Source organism: Condylostylus longicornis, unplaced genomic scaffold (genome assembly GCF_029603195.1).
Source record: "Condylostylus longicornis isolate FDR11 unplaced genomic scaffold, ASM2960319v2 ptg000135l, whole genome shotgun sequence".
Classification (NCBI taxonomy): Eukaryota; Metazoa; Arthropoda; class Insecta; order Diptera; family Dolichopodidae; genus Condylostylus; species Condylostylus longicornis.
The window spans coordinates 16478964-16503795 of record NW_026578103.1 but is presented as its reverse complement, the minus strand read 5'-3'; the positions used below and the strand labels follow the sequence as shown (position 1 = coordinate 16503795).

At 24.2% G+C, this 24832-nt stretch overlaps 2 protein-coding genes across 3 annotated transcripts in view; one reads left to right on the top strand and one right to left on the bottom strand.

Moving 5' to 3' along the window:
• Nucleotides 1-24832, bottom strand: part of LOC129615056 (protein MCM10 homolog) — a 131950-nt gene that overhangs the window by 22245 nt on the left and 84873 nt on the right. The gene's annotated exons all lie outside the window — the stretch shown is intronic.
• Nucleotides 21608-24832, top strand: part of LOC129615054 (uncharacterized) — a 44476-nt gene continuing 41251 nt past the window's right edge. The window contains exons 1-2 of one of the 2 annotated variants that reach the window (XM_055530104.1): nt 21608-21895; nt 22820-23481. In XM_055530104.1, coding sequence (XP_055386079.1) covers nt 23328-23481 — 154 coding nt within the window. In that variant the 5' untranslated portion in view covers nt 21608-21895; nt 22820-23327. Of the gene's footprint in view, nt 21953-22819; nt 23482-24832 lie in introns of both variants that reach the window. The other variant, XM_055530105.1, reaches the window with a different exon arrangement.

Here is a 24832-nt window from a genome sequence, read left to right as displayed (position 1 = left end):
GTGTATTGCCTAGTTAAGTGAAAGTGTTACAGAATATTATAAAAATGTCTGTTAAATACTTCTTTCCAATTTTTAGGACATTAGTAAGCTTATAATTAACATGCCGAGAAAAATGTAAATTTGGCTCTTAGTAGAGTTTCGCTTTGTGCTACCCGAATTCCCTGAAATGCTCGCCAGTTAGTTTCGGTAACAACCAGAGCTCAAATATCAAATTTCAAGAAATTCCATCGATTCGTTCCGTAGATATGGTGAAAAATGTAAAATCGGCCCGCAGATCAGTTTTCGAGCCCTGATGTTTCCAAAAAATTTATATGTTCATTGTTTCAATACGAATAATTTAAATATTAAATTTCAATGAAATCGGTTGATTATTTGTCTTTATATACACAAAAATGTATAATTGGCCCGTAGTAAACGTCCAGTTGCTGATGCCTGATTTCTTCCAAAAGTTAGGAATTTTTGCGGACCGTCGAGCAAAGCTTATATATGAAATTTCAAGAAAATCGGTTGAATATTTTCTTCAAAATGTTCACAAATGTAAAACAGGCCCGCTAAAAAGTGCCCCGAGGTCTGATATATCCCAAAAGTTGATCAATCCGTGCCATGGTTGAAATAAACTCAATACATAAAATTTCATCAAAATCGGTTCACCAGAACTTGAGATACACGCGTGCACACACAGACCGACAGACCGACAGGTTGCTAAAAATAGTTTACTTACACTTCCCTACTATGGAGAAGTGCATTCCCACCGAAAACTCGATATGCAAAATTTGTTGCCATCACATAACCTACCTATTGTATACACAATAAGGTCGGTAAAAGTGTGAGTTTGATTCCTAATTAAGGTTCCAAATGTATATGAAAAAATGTATATAATTGACCTTTAATGAAAGTTTATTTCCAAACTCTGATTTTAACGAAAAATTTCTTCGTTCATTATTGTTCACCGAAATTTTAATTTTCCGATTATTCCTTTGAATGGAAGCAAAAATGTAAATTTATTTCATTAGAATAAAATTTTAATTGCTGTTCTTGAAAATTTAGGAATCTTACCGAAGTTGAACGACGAAGTTTACATAATATATTATTCTAAAAAAGAATATACTGAGTATTTTCTTTAAAATTATCGAAAGCATGAATCAGAACGTAGTAAGGGGTAAATAGCTACAGTTAACCCAGGTATATAAATTTTTATCAAAATCGGTTAAGCCGAAATTAAGATACACGAGTCACGACATACACAAATATACTAACGGACGTTATTCTTTTAACTATAACAAAATGTAGTAGTACTTATCAGAAAATTATACATATGTTATAATAAACTATATTATACATCTGGCACTATACTTATAGTTTCCGGTAATATTTCGAGTTTCTGTTGCAAAATCAACTATTTCTAATTATTTCAATACTTTATATGGAATTTTTGCAATAATATTAGTGTAATGCTAAAATGAAAAGTTCTCTGTGACTCCCGCAATTAAGTACATATCTCAATCTCAACCAAATCTTAATATAGGTACCTATACATATAATGTATAATATGCTGAAAAATGTAGTATATACGTTACACATAAACATATGTACCTGTACAAAACCTGTGTTAGTCATATTGTAGTTTTATTCACACGTCCGTTTATACCTATTCGCCCCTTTATTCTAATTATTCTTTGTATTATATAACACCTAATTATGCATACAATAAAACAATTTAAAAAGCAGAAATGAAAAGCTATATAAAACTACATACGCTACATATTTATAAAACCAAAACTGCGGTCGAAATTAAAATAAACGTAAAACGTTTCAATCAAACTGCGGTTTTAATTTTTTTTTTCCAAAACACGCGTCTATTTTTTTTTTAATTTAAATTACGCGTTAAATATCCTTTTTCATTGATTTTTTTTACACTTTATAATTACGATTTGGCTGACTATTCAAATGTAATTTTTCCAATTACGTACACATTAAGTAAAAATTTTTATCACCTGATGATGATCTAATAATTATTTTAAAATGTTAAAAGAGGAATAATGTAGAGTTTATCGTGTCCATACTCAGTGATATCCTTATTGTGAATGCTTTTATAGGAATTTTAAAAAATACTAAAAGAAAATTATAGAAATTTTTGACTGACATTTTTTCTAAATAGTTGCAAGTATGTTAACTGTTTTTTGAAATTTGAAAGTTGTAACTTTGATTATATCTTAAAACATACTATAGATATACATATATAAAATTGGATAAAAACTGCCGTAAGAACTATACCTTTGATGCAAAATTTGTTTGAATAGGGGCCTTATTAGTAAGCCCGTTGTCGTAAAGTTTCAGTACTAAAACCTTAAAGTTTATATAATTAGCATATACATAAAAACTATGCATTCTAAAATATATCCGAATTCTCATGCAGTTTTAATGATGCAATCGCCGAACCAACCCAAACTAAACAGAGTCGCTTCGACTCTTCGGATATCTAATTTTATACCTTAATGTCGAAAAGCTTTTATTTAGTGTTACAAACGAAGTACTAAATTTATTTTGACTCACGAACTTTTAGTTTGTACATACATAAAAACAGAATCGCAAATCTAGCATGTCGTGAACATAAAATGTTCGAATAATATAATTACATTTCACTCTTAATATAAATCGAATAATTTTATAAAATAAGTTTTTAAATTTTACGCACTTATTGGACTATATTGTACATATATACATGATGTTATATGTAGCTATTAGTATTATTATTTAAGAGAACACATTAAGCTCATTTGAAATGTAATGTCAAAAATTATGTTAAATTATATTGAAAATAGTGTTTAAATATGTCTCAAAATTAAATTAGAAAAATATTATAATATAAAATGTATATTTGAATAAAATCGGTGACACATATAGATAATTCTGTTTTACTCAAGTACGTAATTTGCAATAAATTATTTAAATTAGTAATACGCGATCTGTCAAATATGTATTTCTGAAAATGCGGCCATGTTTTGATATGAAGTGATATGGAAAACACGCTCAAGTAGGCAAAAGCAGCATTTAATCTACAACCGATAAGGAAGATATACAGAACAATAAAACTCAGAAAATTCAGGTTTTTTGTAAAAATCTATATACTGATGTACGGCGACGACACCTGTTAAAATTACTTTTGGTCTAATAGGAGCATTTTAAAGTAAGAATCAACTAAACAACTATATATTAATTACGGTACAAATTTTTGAAGTGCAATAGAAGATCCATTATACGACTTTGCTGAAATACAAAAAAATATTAACAGAAGAATTGGATTTGAATTTTTGACCCATATACTTGCAGCCTAGAGAATCATCATTTATATCAGCTTAAAGAATGTTCATTATTCAATTTTGTGATTCTCAATTGAACTTGAAAATTTTATACATAGTTAATTCCAAAATTCATGTATTCCATCACATTATTATAAAATTAAATGAAAATCAACTTTCTTATATAACCCATATAAGTTTATTTAAAACTTATGTGAAATATGCTTATGTATTCAATTTGGCCATTAATAATTTTCTTTTACTTTCATTGAAGAATTCCACTAATCTCCAAAATCTTAATGTTACCAATGAATCGTGCCTAGAATTAAATTATGAATATTTAGAACTTTAATTTTTCAATATACTGTTTCAGTATTACAGAAACGATTAAAATATTTATGTATATTTTATAATTCAATACGAATTTAAATAATAATCAAGTACATAATGTATATTATGGTTATTATAATACAAAATTATCTATGCAATATGAAAATTATATATTCAAGTCATCATCCATATAATGAATAATTAAGGCGCTTGTAAAATATGAAATCACAAATAGATTAAATATTGAAAATGATGAGAATTTTGATGATGGGTGGGCGAATCGCAGTATTATGGACAATTATAATAATATTGTCTTATTTATTTTTAATGTTTGTATAAATAATTTGTATGGAATTTTAATAGTATATTATTTAATATTTCTTAAATATTATATAAAACATATTCTTATAATTATAAGAAAAATAATATTAATTCACTTCCTATATTTTTTTTTGTAATTATTAAGGAAATGTTTTACTTCCAAAATATGGAAATTACAAGTTTATAACATATTTTATTACAAATTAAATTATTTATTATTCTGGTCGAATATAAATTTTACACATAAAAAAGTCGAATAAATTTTTTTCGAAATTTATTTCGAAAATGTGGTATAGTATACCTATGTATTATCTTGAATATAGGTATCTGTTGTATTATAATTTTTATTTCATAGTATTCATAACTTTAATTTAAAATCATGTGAACATTATAGTAATAATTTCTGATAAGTACAAGAAATTTTTAGATTCAATTGAAAAAAGATCAAGTCTATATGACAATAGGTTAATTACGGATAGTTTTACCAAAAGAAGCAACAAAAGATATATGCTTTAGATAAATGGGAAAACATGTAACGTGACAACGAAAATTTCAAGTAAGACTAGATTTATATTGTGCAGGGGTTGTGGTCTCCCAGTGTTTTGATAAATGTTTTTCAAATTCTGTGGGAATTTGTTGAAATCCGATAATTTCATTTTTTAGCCAATTTTAGCTGAAGAGACTAAAATTATCTCTTGATAAAACAAAAAATTAAATAACTGATATAAGATTCTAAAAATGATATAGTTGTACACTAAGACTCTTTTCACAGTTTTCAAATCCCTATAGTCGAAATCGGGTTATAGAAAATTTTCACAGGATTAATTTGTAATAATCAATTTTTTAATGTATAAAATAATTTTTTGGGGAATTTTCTATGCAAGCAAATATTAAGCATAAAATGAATAGTTTTTAGAACAAATGTAATTCGTTGTTAACCACCAAATTTTTTATTGTTTTACGAGTAGAGTAAAGGACAGTATGGACAGTATTAGAAATAGCAAGATTCAATTTTAGTTTATATAATAATTTTTTTATAATCACCCTTTAGTTATGCAAATTCATATTGACTTACTTATGAATTTATGTAACAAAAAATTTAGATTACGAAAGAATTACGCTCTCATATTTTGACTTTATTTATGTTCGCCTTAGTAAAAATATTTCCAACTACATCTAAGTCAACAATTCACAAAAATTTTCTAAAAGAATAAAATTAATACAATTAATATTTTAATACGAAATTTAAATTTAAATGCATATTTGCATACAATCGCAACGATATACATACATACATATATGCAAATTGAGATAGGAAAATTATAAATTTTCGAAAAGGATGTTTTGAAAAAGGGATAGGAAAAAACAAATGAATTTACTTTTTCTTAATTATATTTTTAATGAGTTAAAAAATTTGATCTAAATATTTTGAAAAATCCCAGAAATTCAGAGTTTTACTTTGCTCTTTGTATTTAGAAATTGTAACAAATAGAAAGTGGGAAAAAATTTTCACCTTTTTTTATTTAAATATTTTTGTTTAGCAAAGTTCAAGGATAACATCGTTTATAAAATTTGATATGAAAAAAAATATAAAAGATTTCCTATGAAATAATGTGATTCTTCTTTTTTTTTTGAATTAGTAAACCTTAAGTTCTTTGTTGAAAATTTATTCAATGCAATTAAAATGCAAAGAAATGTTTTCGCTTTTCTGATTATAGTGTAAGTAAATATGTTTGTATATTCAAATATACGATAAAAATTATTTTGTCATTGAAATTCAAATGACGACAGAAATTTTTATGTATTTCTTAAACATAGAATAAAAAAATTATTCTCTCGAATAAAATGTTATATGGATTTATTACAGAAAAGTATATATAAAACTCTTGTTTCCAATTGCTTCACACGAATTATTATTTTTTTTATCTCAGTTATATGAGGCGTTGAATATTATTTTTATATTGATTACATGAGAAATGTTTCGAGATTGTTAACTCGTTAACAAATTTTGTTGAGAAATATTAGAAATATTTTGATATTAGAATTTTCTTGTTGTTTCTGTGTTAACATTTCAGCTTATACATACCCAATTTCACCTCTCTGAGGTCCTAAACATTTTAATGATCTCAATGAAACCAGTATAACAGTTATAAAAATGAAGCTTGATATGTTTTTGCTTGGCTCGTCTAGGCGATTAGTATTTAATCGTAGAAAATGAAATGTATGCTAAATTTTAAAAATATCCTGCTTTATACTGATAATAACATTACAATAAGTGCATTTTATTTATTTTCATAAACAATTTCCTATATGTTGTTTTTCTGCTATTTTTATCTTAAACGAAACTAAATTTATATTATTGATAAAATTTGAACATAAAAATGCAAAACAATACCTGATTATACCCGAAAGAACGTATGCTCGAAGGGTCTACTAAATTTTCCTTACCGTTTATAACGCTAAGAAATAATGGTCTGAGATATAGGCACAAGTGTATGTTTTTGATCAGCGTCGAATTTTGAGTTGAGAAAATTTAACTATATCTGTCCGTTTGTCCGTTCGCTCAGCAAATTTTCACAAATAATTTATAGTAGTAAATGCCGAAATCCTATGTAAATTAGATATCATTGCTATTGTAATAGGGTTATTGTGGTTGATAAAAGCCGTTGAAATTACTTGGCTGGTATATTCGCTAAAAGTTCTCAAGAAAGGTAGATCTCATGAACACTTGCGATAGATGTAGCTCTTTCGCCACATCTCAGAAATTATCCAGCGCATAGTTTTGAAAATTTGTACGAGCAAATATATTGTTAGGACTGTTATTTTTGATAAATCTCATTGAAGTTTCTGCTTGTGGTAGCTGCCATACGATTTCATAAACTGTTTGTTCATAGCGCAGAACCTATTAAGATGGGTTTATATGGCAACTACCATATATTTATGTAAAAAATAACATTAGATATATAAAAAGCAGGACGTTGCTAGAAACTGTATGTTAATTATCTCTGATTATCTCATTTAAAATCATTTATTCGTACGGGTATCTATTACCGTACGATCAACTATATCTATTCTCGTTTTTTCTTTTTGTGTTTGTAATAAACGTAATAAACTATAGACTAAAACAAAATACCTATATTAAACAATTTTCATAAATATCGTGAGAACCATAACAAAATATTTATACAGCAATCATTACAATTTTGTGTATTTAAATAAAAAAAAATCACAAAATAAAAATCTGATACGAGTATACGAGATTTTATCGTAAAGCAATAAAATCGAATTGTGATAAATAAATTTACGTCATCCAAATAAATCATTTAATTATCTTTGATATTGTTTTGGTGAACGTCACCAAAAAGATCACGCAGGATTTACATGATTCAAATTATTTTGTGCTTTTCATTTCTTCATTGATACTATAGTTTTGCCAGAACTTGTATGTAGTATACAAGTTCTGGCAAAATTTTCCAAAATTTTATAAAATCAAAAATAAAAATTTATATGTAAATACTATGTTGAATATTAATTCGTATTAAATATTGTTTACAATCCATTAAATAAAAAAGTTGTGTGTCTGTGTATACATATACATATAAGCGATATACAAAAATAATTAATCTTAATCTAATTGAAATACAAATATAATATTCTCATAAAATTTCTTTCCATATTATTGCTTCTTTAAAATTTATGAGTAAATTAGAATTGTTGGCTTCATACGGTAATAGAAAGAGAATAAAAATAAGGTAATATGAGAGAAAATTTGTTTAAATACTCACGAACGATATTATATGCAGTAGTATACTACTTAGCATATTACTCAATTTACAGGTAATCATTCTATTTGTTTTAAGAAAAGTGTATAGGTTTGTATATTGTTATATGTATAAATTAATCTAAGGAATCTTATGGTCTAATCTTTTGAATTAATAATGAAATTTTAATACAGCATTACGATTTAAATAAAATAGAGAAAACAGCGTAATACTCGTAGTTTAAGGCCTTGTATATTTTGAAATATCAGAATGCAATATTTTATTATTTATAAATTTCTTTTGTATATATACATATATATATACTTGTATTTTGAAATCATTTGAGAGTTGATTTTTAATTAAATTAACATTAGAAATTAAATATCAAGTGTTTATCTAATATTTACTTTATTTATCTTGTATAATCAGTTAATTGGTAGATAGATAAAAAAAAAAATTATATAAAAAAAAGAAATGAAAGAAAAGAAAAATTAATTGAAGCGTTCCTTACATGAAAAACTGCAATTTACCTTTGAGAAATATTACACACAATATGTCTTCCTCCTTTTAAATATTCATTAATTCATCATAAGAGAACATATTGTACCTATATATTGTGAAACATGAAACCCATGTACTCTTATGTTACTATCTTAAGTATATTTATTTTGTTTTTTTTTCCATAAATGATAATTATGAATCTTTGGACCATTACAATAAAAAATTTACATTGAATTAAACATGATTATTTATATACTTATTATTATTAGTATATTTTCATATATATATAATTGTACAATATTGTATTATGCATTATACGAGTATATGAACCTTGTGCATTACATTTACACTTTCATCTATTTATATAATTTTACCTTAAGGCAACTTATATATTTTTATAATATAAGCTGATAGTATAACATTGTGCTTTAATAAAATAATAATAAATACGCGATATATATGCACGTTAATTGAAGTGCATCTTTCATTTTAGATTAAAATTTCAGTATAACACTTTGATTTTGATTACATTTTATATATAGATACATGCAAAAAGATTAAAAATATAATTGGATTTTTCACTAGAATTAGAATTTTGTAAAATTTTTTGTAAAATTCTAATTCTAGTGAAACATATAGTTTCTATTTTATGGCATGCAATATTGTTATACACTTTATTTAGTGTGATTACAAATGTTGTGCTACATAAATTCATGATAGTTCTATAAGATTATTTTTGATTAAAGAATATCGCATAAATATTACTTCGAAATAAATTCTACTTAAAATGATAATTTTCGAATTTTCGAAAGAATATCAATTGTACATTACATGTAAAATAAAAGAATGAAATTTTTTATTAATTCAAGTTCTTTAAAAAAAGAAAAATAAAAATCATTAATGTATAATTGTTTTAGAAAAAAAAAATTAAAAGAAATTTTATTTTAAGATAAGAATTGTGTATAATAGTTTTTGGGGTAGAAAATAAAAACAAAAATGCACACATTTATTATTATTATGCATTCATCTACAAAGTATAATATTAAAAAAATTACTCTTATGGAGAATGCTCCCACTTCTTTAAATTAAACTCTGTTATACACAATTAAATATATACATATATAAATATTTCATTCTATATAATATTATTATGGGATACTTAAAAGTCAGTAGTCTTTCCCCATACACTAAATTTAATTCTTTTCATTAAGGGCGTTTGATATATATATATAAAATTATGTAATCTAATGGGTTTCATATATTCGATAGAAGGGAAAACTATATGTTGCTTGTGTTTGTACGTATATGTATCTTGAAAAAAAAATATAGAATTTGTAATAATAATAAAATTTCTTACATGTCATCACGAATCATTATGAAATGAAAGTTATAAGTTCTCCCCCTCACATATACTTATATAATATTAAGCACAAATATTATAGGAGTATGTAATTTAAAGTAGAAATAATTTGTGGTTTTCTTGACTGCTTAATATTATACAGGAGAATGTATTAGAGTTTTTACATAAGCAAATTGAAGCATAAAATTTGATGCATCATGTTCTATAAAGGACAAAAAAAAACATTTTTGCAACAAAAAAAAATACTGGAAAAAAAGAATAAAATGCAAATGCTCGAACTCATCTCTCTTTTAAGAACATATAAGAAAGAGCTACAAGAGAGAGAAAAAAAAAACAATTTTAACCAATTATGTAATGGATTAAAGTAATATTATAAATTTATACAAGAGTGTTATACAAAGTTACAAATTGAAATTAAAGTAAAATTTTAAGCTAATTTAATTAATTTTTACCAATAACAGTAACTTAAGTTCAGTAGAAAAAAGAAACATTTCTAATTTTTAAAACATAAAAATTTTTTGACAATGCGGTCATTTTTATTTTGTTTTTTTTACTTTTTCTCAATTTTTAAATTGTTAAGAGAAATTCCAATTTTATGAAAATATTAAGGGTGAAAATAATTACAATATTATGAGTAAACTTTTTTCATCTCATTTTTATAAGGAAATCAAGTCGCCTGCACAATTAATGTAAGCATTGAAAACTCTTTCCCCTGAACAAGTGAAGATATTTAAAAAAAAATCTGATGTGGTCAGCACATAACCGACCGCATTGTGCATTGTCTAGTTAAGTGAAAGTGTTACAGAATATTATAAAAATGCCTGTTAATTACCTCTTTCCAATTTTTAGGACATTAATAAGCTTATAGTTAACATACCTAGAAAAATGTAAATTTGGCTCTTAGTAGAGTTTCGCTTTGTGCTACCCGAATTCCCTGAAATGCTCGCCGGTAACAACCAGAACTCAAATATCAAATTTCAAGAAATTCCATCGATTCGTTCCGTAGATATGGTGAAAAATGTAAAATCGGCCCGCAGATCAGTTTTCGAGCCTTGATCTTTCCAAAAAATTTATATGTTCATTGTTTTAATACGAAGAACCTAAATATTAAATTTCAATGAAATCGGTCGATTATTTCTCTTTATATACGCAAAAATGTATATTTGGCCCGTAGTAAACGTCCAGTTGCTGACACCTGATTTCTTCCAAAAGTTAGGAGGTTTTGCGGCCGGTCGAGCGAAACTTATATATGAAATTTCAAGCAAATCGGTTAAAAAGTGCAGTTCCCGAGGCCTGATATATCCCAAAAGTTAATCGATCCGTGCCATGGTTGAAATAAACTTACATATAAAATTTCATAAAAATCGGTTCAGTAGAACTTGAGATACACGCATGCACACACAGACCGACAGACCGACAGACCGACAGGTTGCTAAAAATAGTTTATTTACACTTCCCTACTATGGAGAAGTGCATTCCCACCGAAAACTCGATATGCAAAATTTGTTGCCATCACATAACCTACCTATTGTATACACAATACGGTCGGTAAAAATCTAGTTACTTCCATGAATATTGTAAAATATGTCAATTTATTGCATACTTTTAGGATTAAAAAAAAAAAAAGGTGAAAGAATCGTATAGAACACAATGATGGAATTCGACGGTTAAGCAAGTGAGTTAGGATAATTAATTATATATTTTGATGGTACGATATTTAATGTCACCTTTTTGCTTCCGTAGAAATTTTGAGAAGTTTGGAATTTCGGAAAACTATAAGGCAACAAAAATTCAAATTTTGAAGATTTTCGAGAGACGATAACTTAGAAAGAATTTGATGATATAGAAAAAAATTTTAAGAAATAAATTATTCAAGGGTTACTATATGGGTATACATTTGGAGTGTTATACGCCCTCAAATGAAATAAAAAAGCAACAATTGTTTGGTATATTTTTACTTAATTTTTTAATTTACTCATTTTCGAAATTTTTAAAAGTTGATGGCACTTTCCGAAGTATAAATGTAATTTTTGTTTTTACCAAAATCACTAAAACTAATTTTTGCTTTTGTATAAAAAATATACTAGAAATTATTAATTTCTGTGACTTCTTTCTCAAAATTCAAAAAGTAAATACATAAAAACTTAACCTTGTGATGTACAGCATTTAATTTAAAAAAAAAATAAAAATAAATATTTGAAATTGAAAATTAAATTTTATTTTATACCATTCCATTCTTTAAGGTTATTCACATTTTTGAATGTGTAAAGCTGCGATAAAATACAATAATAAAGAAGTTAAACGGCAGGACATTATAACTTAATAATAATGGTAATTATTAAAGTATAGGTACAAACATATTTGAGCACTTATATTGGGTAAGTATATATGCAATGTTATAAACCTTACCTCTGTATTATGTATTTGTATTACTCATAAGTCATAATATGTAATTATGTTAGTGTACATTAGCTATTTTTATTGTGAACGCTGTAGGTATGTGTTAACATCTTGATTATTCAGTAAAGTTTTATATAATAGCGTGAAGAAATTTTTTTTTATATTATTTACTTTTGTATAATATTAGTGTTCGTATTACACATGTTCATATACTAAACTTCAATGTGAATGTTACAATTTATAGTTATAAATAGTTACGATTTCTTAATGCAATGTTTTATATGTGATTTATTGTAAAAATTTTTTACGTTATGTGTATACCTATAATATTTGAAATTTACATAAAACTAGTATTGGAACCAAAATAAATTTACAATCAGATAATAGAGGTATCTATCCATATACATTTTATTATGCTATAATACTCGATTAATCAGAGATCTACTAGAAGAGTGTATTAACTATGGCGATTATTAAGTCGATACAATTATAATTTTATTCCTTTCTCGTCTTACTTAATTTCTCGCTGTAAAACAGTAATATTATAATTAGAAATATTGTTGTTTTTGTGTCTTTATATTGATCCTTAATTTATTCTTATGAAAAAATTCAAGCTATTCAGCAAAATTTTATCAATTTATATTTATTTCAATTGCAATTCTTGGAGTCGAACTTGAGTACAGAAAAATCGAAAAATTACTCATTTTTCATTGTTTATGTCTATATTTTTTTCTTGTAAATGATGAGAATCACATATAATTTGTTATGAGAAAGGTCCGAATGAAGCCATTTTTTTGTATCTATATAGAAGTATGTGTGCTTACTTATTATGATTGTTGCTCGTAATTCCGGCTGTAATTCCTTTTATATGATTTATTTACTAAAATGAGATCATATCATATTCATATATTACTATTGGATTTAATACTATTGATTTTTTACAGTATTTTACAAAGGGAATCCTGATTGATTTGCGAAAATATTTGATGGCTAAAAGAAACCAAATTAATTAATAAGGTTATTGTACTTTTATTTCCATTCCTCTTGACATGAAAATTAACATTTATACCTTTAATAACTAAATTTCAAATGCTAAGTAATTGGAATTTCTAATAATTTTTAATTCCAAATATTGTCCGCTTCCGATATAAAATTTGTCTTCCAATTTTTAAACATAAAATTATTGAAGAAGGAAAATTTTTAATATTTTTAAAAATTTTTGTAAAATGCTTGGTAGTAGATTTTGCATATAGACTTTTTTAGTATCATAATTTAAAAGAAAACTTGTTATTGTACACAGAAACTGAATTGTACTTGAATTGAAATGTTAAAAAAAATTATAGTTATTATTTTTGTCCTTTGAATTGCAATATAGGTAAAAATAACAATATTTAAGTATTTTGTTTTAAATTATTGAAACAAACAAACCAGTTAAAAATAAAATAATCATATTTTTTTTAAACTTTTCATTGCGGTTATAAAAGCCCCCCCCCCCCCCCCTACTACTTAATAAACATCTATTTGTTTTCCGAATTTTCATCACCATATCTTTTAGTGTAAAATGCATAAATATTTTCATTTTATATTGAATAGCAATACAATTTTGATGAGATTATAATAACAAGACCAGGGCTGTCATCTTAATATAATTTTTATGATTGAATTTTCACCCCTTATATTCTATACATAGGGTCTCGAATTCATGAAGTTGTTTTGTTTTATCGTATATTTTTGTTATGATAATAAATAATATAAAATTGTTGACAATAACAATTTGATTTCCTCCCCTTTGTTACAAAATACGAATACAAAATCTTCAAAAACTTGTTATCTTTTAAAATACAAATTTGCCAAATCTATGAGTATAATTTAAAGCCCAACTCCAATATTTTGTCACTTATTTTTAATAAATTAATGAGATTTTTATTGAACGTTTTAATAGTACTTTCCAACGACATTTATTTAGAAAATATCAAAATAAATTTTTATTTAACATTTTAGAAAAGATACAAAAGTTTAAAAGTAGCGATTTTCCTGCAATTTAAGAACTACTTTTATAGCAAACATTTTGTAATGAATAAATTGAAGTTTTAGATATCTAAAACAAAAAAATTGACAAAATTAATATCAATTAAGAAAATAATATTATACTACAGTCTAGTAATTATTGCAGATTTTAAGTTTCTTATGGGATAAGGAACACTTCCTCTCTAACCACCGCAAAGAGTGTTATGTTTCATTGCTGTCTTTCTATATCCCACATATACTATCCAGGTCCCAAGTAAATAGTGATATTCCTTGGAAGTGAGTTCTTCAACCTGCAGAAACCAACTGCGCGTCCTGACGCCGATGAATATGTATGGCATGTTGTCGTATTGCTATTCAAACAGTTAATTTTTATTTTACTCGCAAGAGTCGTGAAAGTAGAAGACTTCAGCATTAAATTTTCCTAGTTTAACTTGTGTGACAGAAAATTAAAGATATGGTGTTTATATTCTAAATATCTTCTGAAGGAAAAAGAACAATAGGAAAATTTTTTACAGTCTAATTAATTGCTTTTAATGATTAAGTCGATTCCTGCCAATTAATAAGGTTTATTTATTTACCTTTAAAGGGTGTTTGTAAATATTAAAAAAAAAGAATATATTTAAAGTTTGAAGACATAAAAAAAAAATAATAACTTTGAATTTTTTCTCTCATTTTCATATATAAAGATATGGGAACCCTTCTTTTTTTCAAAAATTCCCAAATATTTTCGCAAAAGTCAATCCTTACAAAGACTAATTCAAAGAATCAAACAAATGACAACAAACAAGGCTACAAGAATAATATGATCCTATGTATTGGAGGAATTTCGGTGCCTAGTATCAAAAAATTGGACATCAATATTTTGAGAAAAAATGTAAAAATTTAGTACGTGATAATGAATCTCATTATTTTACTTGCCAAGTTTGAAGAAAGTGAGTAACTATAATATATTTGTATAATGTAATTTTTGAGTGAGAAAAATTATTCCGTATTACGTATCCCGTTTTTTTCTAAAATGTATGCAAAATGTATTGACTTTGTTTTTGAGCGTGAGGCGTTCGTTCTTTCGATAATTTAAAAGATGTTCAAAAGATGTTAAAAATGGAGAATTCTGATTTGAAAGTGAATAAAAAGTGAAATAAAAAATTAAGGTTCATGATAAGGCTCTTAGTTGCAAAAATGAATAATATTTTTGGAAAAATTACATATCCAATCAAAACAAGAATATGATTATGAATAAAAAAGATGACTGAAAAGAAAGATTTATAACTTTGTGTAACCATACAACCCAACATTTTCTTGATTTTGTTGAATTTCTTATACGAATTGGTTAATTTCCTCATTTAAACTTTAGCAAGAAAATTCAAATTATTAAATTAATATTGATAATTAAAGCGTTCAACCCTAACGATTTAAAGAATTAAAATTTAAGCTATACTTGTTCCAATTTCTATTGCATACACTACATATCCATATATACATAGATGTAAATAACTTCAATATGTAGAATTATAAAATTATAATCATTTATTAAATGTAAAATAAAAGAAATAAATTAAAAAAAAAATATACCAACTATCAACTATAACGACATCAAGTTATTTATACATTAATTTTTAATTTAATATTCAACTACAGAAAAAAATATTTTTTTAAGTATACACGGATATGTATAAATATTTATACACAATCATCATCCAATACATATAGTATGATGGTATGACAACCAACAAGTATATAAATGAGATGAATTTTAATGAATTGAAAAACACACATATTTGGTAAATTTCGTAATGTTCAAATGTGTATGATTAAAAATTCAAGGAATGTTATGAAGTCAGGCATAACTATTAACCTCTTTATTATTATGGTAAAAATGAATTATAAAGAATATTATGTATATGAAAAAAAAAATTAAAAATAAGTCACTTGGCCATTGAAATAATAAAAATGTATGGAAATTAAGATGTTGAAGTTATTGATAGTTATGCCTGACTGAATTTTATATTTTTTTTAAAATTTGCAAAGCGTACAAACAATTAGTAACAAATGAATTGGTTTATTATTTTATTTAGTGGAGCAGTTTAAGAATTTTGTATGTAAAGTTATGCATAAAAATAATTTTAGCAATAGTATATGTATTCCCATTGATGATTGATATACTTTATCTCTTGTAAACCGATTAATAACTTGCGAATGTAGTTACGGCTAGATGATGTAGTCTTAGAAAATTTTAACTATAAAGATTATGAATGAGGATTTTAATACATTTATCCCTTTCAAGCATATTATTAAAAATTGGATGAAAATCCCATTGATCAGCTCAAAAATTCCACCAACTAAATTTTAATAAGTTTTAAAATAAAAAATTTCACTTTTGCTGTAAATATTAGGATACGATCTCTTTAAGTGCTGTTATTCAATATACAAGTTTAAAAAAATGGGTAAGACAATCATGTATATTAAGCACGAAGAAAATATTACGATTATAATTGAATTTGTTCTGTACTTTGTAAAAATATTTTTATATAGTAGATATAGTGAGATCTAAGGAAGCAAAATTTTAATAATAAATGTACATGAATATGTATAGAGGATTTTTCATATATTATTACAACATAGCAACAGCATAAATTCTGTCATGATGTCATAATCTAAGCTTTTAAAAATGTATGCATGAGCGGATATCAAGGCCAATCGTATATTCAAAGGAATATTATGCTCCTTACGAATAAAGAAAATTATAATTTTTTTCTTTCTTTCATATTAAAACTTGGAAAAAATTCACATAAAATGTGAATTTTTTTTTTAATGTTAGAATTTTGAAAAAAGGAATGTTAAATATGAAAATTTTATTTCCTGGATCTACTTTAGAAAGTCCTTTGTTTTAAGTATTGCTTGTTTTCCGTTTTTTTTTTTAATTTAACTACAAAAACATGACATATAACATGAGTATATATCGCATCATCCTTATTATTTAGGTTTTTAATTCCATTTGTTATTTGATAAGAAAAATTCATGACAATTAGAGTTGAAGGAGCAAGTAAATGAGTAATGAAGAATATATTAAAAAGAAAAAAATAAATGAGCGACCGAAACTTTTATAAAATTTTTATAATAATTTTACTTTATTAAAAATTTAGTCTATTAGTTAGACGTATGACTTGTAAAATAATGTCATTCCATCCTCTAACAATTCAATTCTAGAACTTATATATAAACATGCATTTATATAATTTTAAGTGATATGTTACTATAATTGTCTTACTACCACTATAAATAATTTTGCATATTTTCAGGAGAAATCTGAAACTGATTTTTGAAAGTATTGTTGTGTCACAAATTTTAAAACAAAATCATTCGGAAGAGTGAATACAAGCTCTTGGTTTGCAGAAAAATAAAATATTTTTGCTATCTTTTGAATCTGAAAATATAACTTTTATCGGTGCTGTAATATGAAAAAAAAATTATGAAAAAAAAATTAAAAAAAAGATTATGAAAAAAAAATCTTGAAAAACAATCGGAAATTTTGTTTGACATAACATTTGTAAATAAACAGTAAAGGAGGACGGAAAATTTTATATAATCAAAATTTATTTTTTTTCAAAATTTTTGGGAATTTTCTTAAAAATATAAAAGATTAAATTTTTACATACATACATATACGAGTATGTATGTGTATGTAGTAAAAATTTAGTTTGGTAATATTTTATTTAATAAAATATTTAATGAAAAATAAAAAAATATTGTAATTAAAACTTTAAAATGCATTATTAAAGTAGTTAAAAATCATTATGCAAGTTAAAAATTACTTCCATGTCAATAAATCTTTGTATAATGGTATACGAGACCACTACTTCGTATCATTATCAAAAGAGATTACCGTCACAATAATTATCATAAAACAATAGTATGATTATTTAAATAAGCCTTTTTGTCTTTTGGCTTTTTATGACCTCATCGGAGATATTCCGTCAATGGTCAAGAAACAGTCCTTATATAGAACAGGAGTATGAATTATAAATAAGATTCAAGAAGAATATTGTTAAATAGTCCAGTTACTCCTAGTTTAGTTAAAAGGCTTTTTGATCCTCTTATTCTATTCTGAGAGATTATTTTTTTTAAGTAAATAATAAAACAGTATTCGTATAGGGGTGTACGAGTATAATATGAAAAATTCATAGGAATTTTAATACAGTTTTAGATCTATCAAACATCAACTTCATTTTAAGTGCTTTTTCTATTAAAAGTAAAAGTTAATACAAGCTTTGTTAAAATATTTTAATATTTTACTATTATTTAGTTGATAAAAACTTTCTTAGTGAAAAGTTTCAGATTATGTCAATTTTAAGACATTATTTTAATCATTAATTGAAATAAATAGATCAAAAATTGAAAATTAAATAAGAATTTTAAATAACATTCTATGTAATATTTGCATTATTATTGAAATAATTAATACCATAAAGCCCTATTAACGAATTTGGTGACAATATCCTGCTGTAAAATAAAATGTTAAAGAAATATTACTTTAACACCTGTTCAATAACGGTTTAATAATATAATGATTGTCATAATGCAATCAATTTAATTTCACATTAACTATCAATAATTTTTAATATTATATGAAATAATCGACAATACTCGTATAAACAGTCGTATTATTATAACGCAACTTTCAAATGCCTATATATATGCATTTATACATATATATTTTAGATTTTAGCGAAAATTAAAAACACAAAAATAAAAGTCTTAACAATTATTTTCTATCTACAAAGGCCAAAATATCAAAAGAATAAAAGTTCCACACACAATAACAAACTAACAAAATTTCATGTTAATCTTATATACAATGCGATAACCCCTTATATACAAAAAAAAACTAAAACTTCGAAAGATTTATGACCACCCATGGCAAAATATAAATTACGTTTTTATTGTAATGAATTTTAATATTACAAAAAGGTTAAATGAACGTCATTTGACCTACTTTCGCAATTTTTCACTATTTTATCTCTATATATATGATTTTCCATAATCGCGCGCGCTATTCGGAAAATTTAAAAACAAAATAAGAAAAGCAAAAACAATACTAGTTATGCCTTAAACAAAACATTAAAAATTTTTTTTTTCTTGTTTTACTCTAAGCGCAGATCTGCCTATTTTATTGAGTTTTTTTTTTATTTTTTATCATCAAATATTATGCTAATTGTTACAGGTAACGATTACAGGTGAAATATGTTTCTATATATATAAATACTTTTACTATCTATTGCAAAAAGTTGTGCCTATTTTATTGCTCAAAAAAAGAATTGCTTAAGCTGAAAATGATTCCAGTATTTTAATAAATAAAATTTTATTGGCTTTTTAAGAAACTGTTCATTCGAAAAATCGTATAACTATTGAAACGTCATATTCGTTAAATAAATTGGATATTATCGTAGTAAATTATTAAATAAGAAGAAAAATTGCAGTTATAAGAAGCTTAATAAAATTTATTTTTTTTTGATATTATTGCAATAAAAATTTTCTGGCAAAAAATAGTAAAAGTGATTTGAAAAGAAAAAAAAAATTTCTACAAATTGTATAAAAATTATTTGTGCTTGCCTCTAATTACATGCATTTCATTGTGATATATTGCTTATGAATGTGTCTAAGCAGAGTAAATAAAAGTAGTATCACACATAGTAATTATTTTCCATTTTGATTTGGTAGTATTTTATTGTAGAAACATAAATTTCAAATATATGAAAGAAATTAATTTATTTATATAATTTATTTTACTTATTTCCATTATTATTTTAGATATGGAGGGCAATTTGACATCAAATGACAGAGATAATCAAATACGTAATATTGTAACTATGTAATTTCTACTGCCGTAAATGTACATGACAAGCAAGTTTTTTTGGATGTGCATATTTTGAAATTTTAAGTACCTTCAAACACTGTTATACTATCAGAAATTCTGAAAAATTTTTCATTTAAAATAATTAAAATTGTAGGCATGATTTTAATAAAATTTTAATAAAATTTAAAATAATTCAGGAACTCGATCAAATAATAAAAAATTTAGAGTATATGTATACTGGAAGAAATTTATGATTAATACAAGTATGATTATACAATATGATATATAGATTCAACTGTTCAATCTAGGAAATATGAGAAAATATAATTTCCTTAAACACAAAAGGTAAACAGAGCAAAATCAGTCTTAGAACCGATTTTATGTGCCGAGCTTTGATTTTATATGTTTTATATGTTTCATGAAATTTTCGCGGTTCTAAGAATTTAACAAAATATATTTTGGAGATCTGAATATTGTTCTGGGCTAAAAACACCACAATATTTATTGTTATAAGAGAAAAAATTAATGTGTCGGTTTCCTCTAAAAGAAAAAATTTACTTTCTCATATATTATATGCACTAATATTTACATATTTTGTCGCATATCACTCCTTGCAGCTTAGATAATCGCAAGATTTACTATAGAAAGTAATTAAAAACAAATTACATATATAAACATCAATATATTTATTTAACAATGTATTTCTTTAGTATCTTAAACAAATCATTATAATATTTAAATTTTAAAACTCAACTTGATAACAACACTATCAAAAAACTAAATAATTAAATTATTCAAAATTCAGGAAGTTCTTATCGCACATACAATATTAATATAGCTTATACATATGTACTATAAACAGATGATATTATTTGTATATTATTTTGACCTTCACTCAAAGAACTCAAAAGATAGTAATCACGCATCATTTAATTTTTTTTTGTACCGTACTTTCAACCATTAAAATTAATTGTTCCTCATTCAAAAAAAAAAAAGAAAGAAAGAAAGAAATTTTATATATACATAGGTATATAAAATCAAAATATGTACATATGTACTTTGCATATACTTTTTTTTGTTTACATAATATATTCAACATGTTTGACTACTTAAAATAATAGCAAACTAACTTTCATAATCATAAACAAACAGCGACAATCAAAATATAAGACAGTGATAAATTTTATGTCATGCTATAAAATTATATCTACAATATTGTAATACAATAATAACATAAATGTTATCAGCTAAACATTTCAATACATACTAAATGATTACATATGGAAAGTATGTTGAAATTTTAATTATTTCTCATAAGAATTTACTGTCTCATATGCTTTAGTTTAGTTAGAGATAGAGAGTAGATTCGATATGGTAGATTGGTAGGGCAAAAAATTATAATACATGCACCAGTTTGTGCGATAATAATTGTGATTAAAATATAAAATTCACCACATTTTGCATGTTTTATTTTGATCTCAACTCGTACAATATACAACACAACTAAGAAGTAATAGACATTCCTACTGTATTATGAAATTGCTGAATGATAAAAGCATATAATGATTTTACTAAAAAAAATTTTCTTTTTAAAAGAAATTTTCTTCTGCTGAATTCTCTGTTAAAATTGTTTTGATATTTTGTTTTTGTTTTGTTATTTTTTCTTATGTTATGATTGTTTACAGTCAAAAAGGAACTGAATTGAAAGGAAGTATTTATTTTTTTCAGTCGTATTTCGACATTCAATGCCATCGGTCGTGAGAATCGGAACTTTAATAATTTTATTTAAAAAGAACAAAAAAAAAGAAAATGTAAACATTTTAATTATAAATTTATTATTGTAATAGAAAAATATTTTTTTTTATTTGCTAAATTAAAAGGGGAGCGAAAATTTTAATAAATTTATGAAATTTGAGAATAATTAAAGTTTAAAGAAAAAGTGCAGATTTTAATAAAAAACAATAAAAAAATAAGGAGTAAAGGATATAATATATAAATTTGTGATGTGTGGAATATTTTAGAAGAAGAGAAAAGAATAACGGTAATAAGTGTTAAAAGATATAACGGATAAAATTTGTTTTTTTTACGATATTATTAAGTGAGTTATACGGTATTTATTTTTTTTTGTTTTGAATATTTTAAAGGATACAAAAAGAAGGAATTCGAAGAGTTTTCATCTCTTTAGAGAGGACTTTGTCGTATTAATCTGAAAATTTAAAAAAAAGGAGGAAAAATTTAAAAAATTGTGTACAAAGCAAAAAAATTTTAAAAATAAAAATTTTAAAATAGAATTTACAAATGAAAAAATTATTCGAAAGCATTCAAGTTTAAAGATTTTTTAAAAATGTTTATTGTAAAATAAAATTTTGGTATAAAAGCTATTTAGTATTTATATAAAAATTAATGGTATTTAGGGTATATGAAATAACACGCTCTCATGTTATTTGTGGGCTTTTTGAAATTTAATAATTTCACATTTCAATAAAATTATTAAATATCAAAATTTAGACTTCAAAATCGTTAAAAATTTCTTGTTTTGACTAAAGTTTGCTAAAATATTAAAATCTATAATAAATTTCAATTGTTTGGAAGTTGAGACCTAAAAAAGAATTTTTTAAATAAAATTTTAATATAGGAGACTGTAACTTAAAATTTTTTCGACAGGAAATTGGTAATTTATGGAAATATTCTTCAAATTTTTCTTCTAAACCGAACAAAACTGTGAATATTTCATTTAGTTTTAAACTAGAAGCCTAATATTAAGTATTACTGTTTGCATGCAGTTTTTAACGTTAGTAGGTACATATAGTGGGGCAAGTGTCATTATAATTCAAGTTGTAGAAAAAAAAATTACATTTTATTTTTCATATTCTGTAGTAGGTACATGCTATCAGTTTTAAATATATAAATTTGAATCCTTTTTAATTAACTATGATTTTCTTTAAAAAATTTTTGTAACATTTAGATAAAAGCGATGATAACTTAATTAATTTATATAAATAATAAAATTAAAATTAAAAATTCAAAAGTAAAAGAAATGCGAAAAATTTTCTTTTTTAAATGCTCTAAAAAACCCTCACAAAATGCATTTAATCATTTATTCTAATAATATTAATAAATTAAATTTCAATTTATCTTAAAACAAAATAGAAAAATATAATATAAAAGAAGTTACTAATTGGCAAAGTGATCTATATTAAAATACAAAAAAAAAAAATTAAATAAAATTTATTAATGAAAAAAAAAGCAGATTACTGCTTTTAAGCAAAAAGAAGAATAAAAAACCTGTGACGTGCAAAACGAAGAAAAAAATAAAAGAAGAAAATTGGATTTTTTAATTCAATTTTATTCAAAAAAATTTTATATTTAACGATTGCTTATATAATGCTTTTTAAACACGACAACATATACTACTAACGAAAACTTGGATTTGAACTCAATCAGCAGAACAAAAACTGAAAAATATTAAAACAATGGTGGTTAATACAACAAAATTATCAAAGGCAATCATTAATGCCGACAACATTAATATTAAAACTTTTAAATCACCTAGTATAATCTTCAACAAATGGTTTTCTGGATTACAATTTTTAATTATTTTTCATTTAATTATTTCAACATGCACAGGTAAATTTTTTTTTATATAATTTTGATTTTAATTTCTATATTTTACGATTATTTTTCTTTCTTTCTTTTAACACTCACATAAGTATATTATACGAATTTATAATAAATTTAATGACCATTGGAATTACTTACGAATATGATTTCATATTATGGAATATGGTTTCTTACATACACATGCATATAAAATATCTAATTAAAAGGAAGGAAAAATTTATTTGATTTATAACAAAGGATTCTAGATTAATAAAAAAATATTGCATACTTTAAATTTTTAAAGTTAATCTCTATGTCTGTGCTTAGTACATTTGATAAAATAATTTTGGAAATTTTTAAAATATAAATAATTTTTAAAGGAAATTGTTAGTGATGTTACTTTTTCACTTCTTTAAATTGTAGTTTTTTAATTAATTTTGCAATTAAAGGAAAAAATTATAGTACAAATGACCTGAAATAATATGAGCATTTAAATCTGAAGTGGTCAGTATCGAAATTAAGAGTTAGGTTTAAAAACTGTTTAAAAGCACTAATTGGTAAAGTAGACAAATCTGTACTACAAACCAAAATGGACTTGTAAAATAATTTTCTATATTTTTTTGTGTACTCAGAATTACTTATTTCAAAAAATTACAACAGTTTTCATGTCAATTACTATATAGAGTTTCCATTAATGCAGAAAATTTTTGTAGTACAGTACGAAATATTTTTAATGATAATAACAATGATTAATAATTTAGAATGAAAGCCCTAATATGCAATGATATTGAATATACAAATGATTACAGAGTTAGCCTATAAAGATGAAACCAAGTAATGGGCTCAAATTTACAAGATTACTCTAAAACCATTTAATATTTACATTTATTGTGCTATATATTTGACTTATAAAATTTCAAGTGCCAACGACAAATTACCACACCTTGTTTTCAATTTGAAAAAAAAATTTTACCCCAGACATAGCCGCCAGTAAAAAAATATAAAATTTCCCCATAATAAATTTTTTACTCTTCCCTTTCAGTAAAAGAAAATTTATATAAGTTTTTTCTCTTATAAATTGTTAAGATTATTTTAATTGTAATGTTCTTATTATTTTTTTTAAACTTAACTACTTATAACTTCATTGTAATAAAATAAAATGAAAATAAATCTTAAGTGAAAATTATTTTTTCTAATTACTTAATCAACAAAGTCTTGAACTTGGAAAATCCTCATGTGAATCTCATTTTAATAATTTTTAAACACGTAGGCATCTATTTATTTTGGTTTTAATTTACTTATAATACTGAATAAATTTCATTGCCGAATTTAATTATTTATTTTATTTCTCTTATATACAATATTATCTTTATTAGTT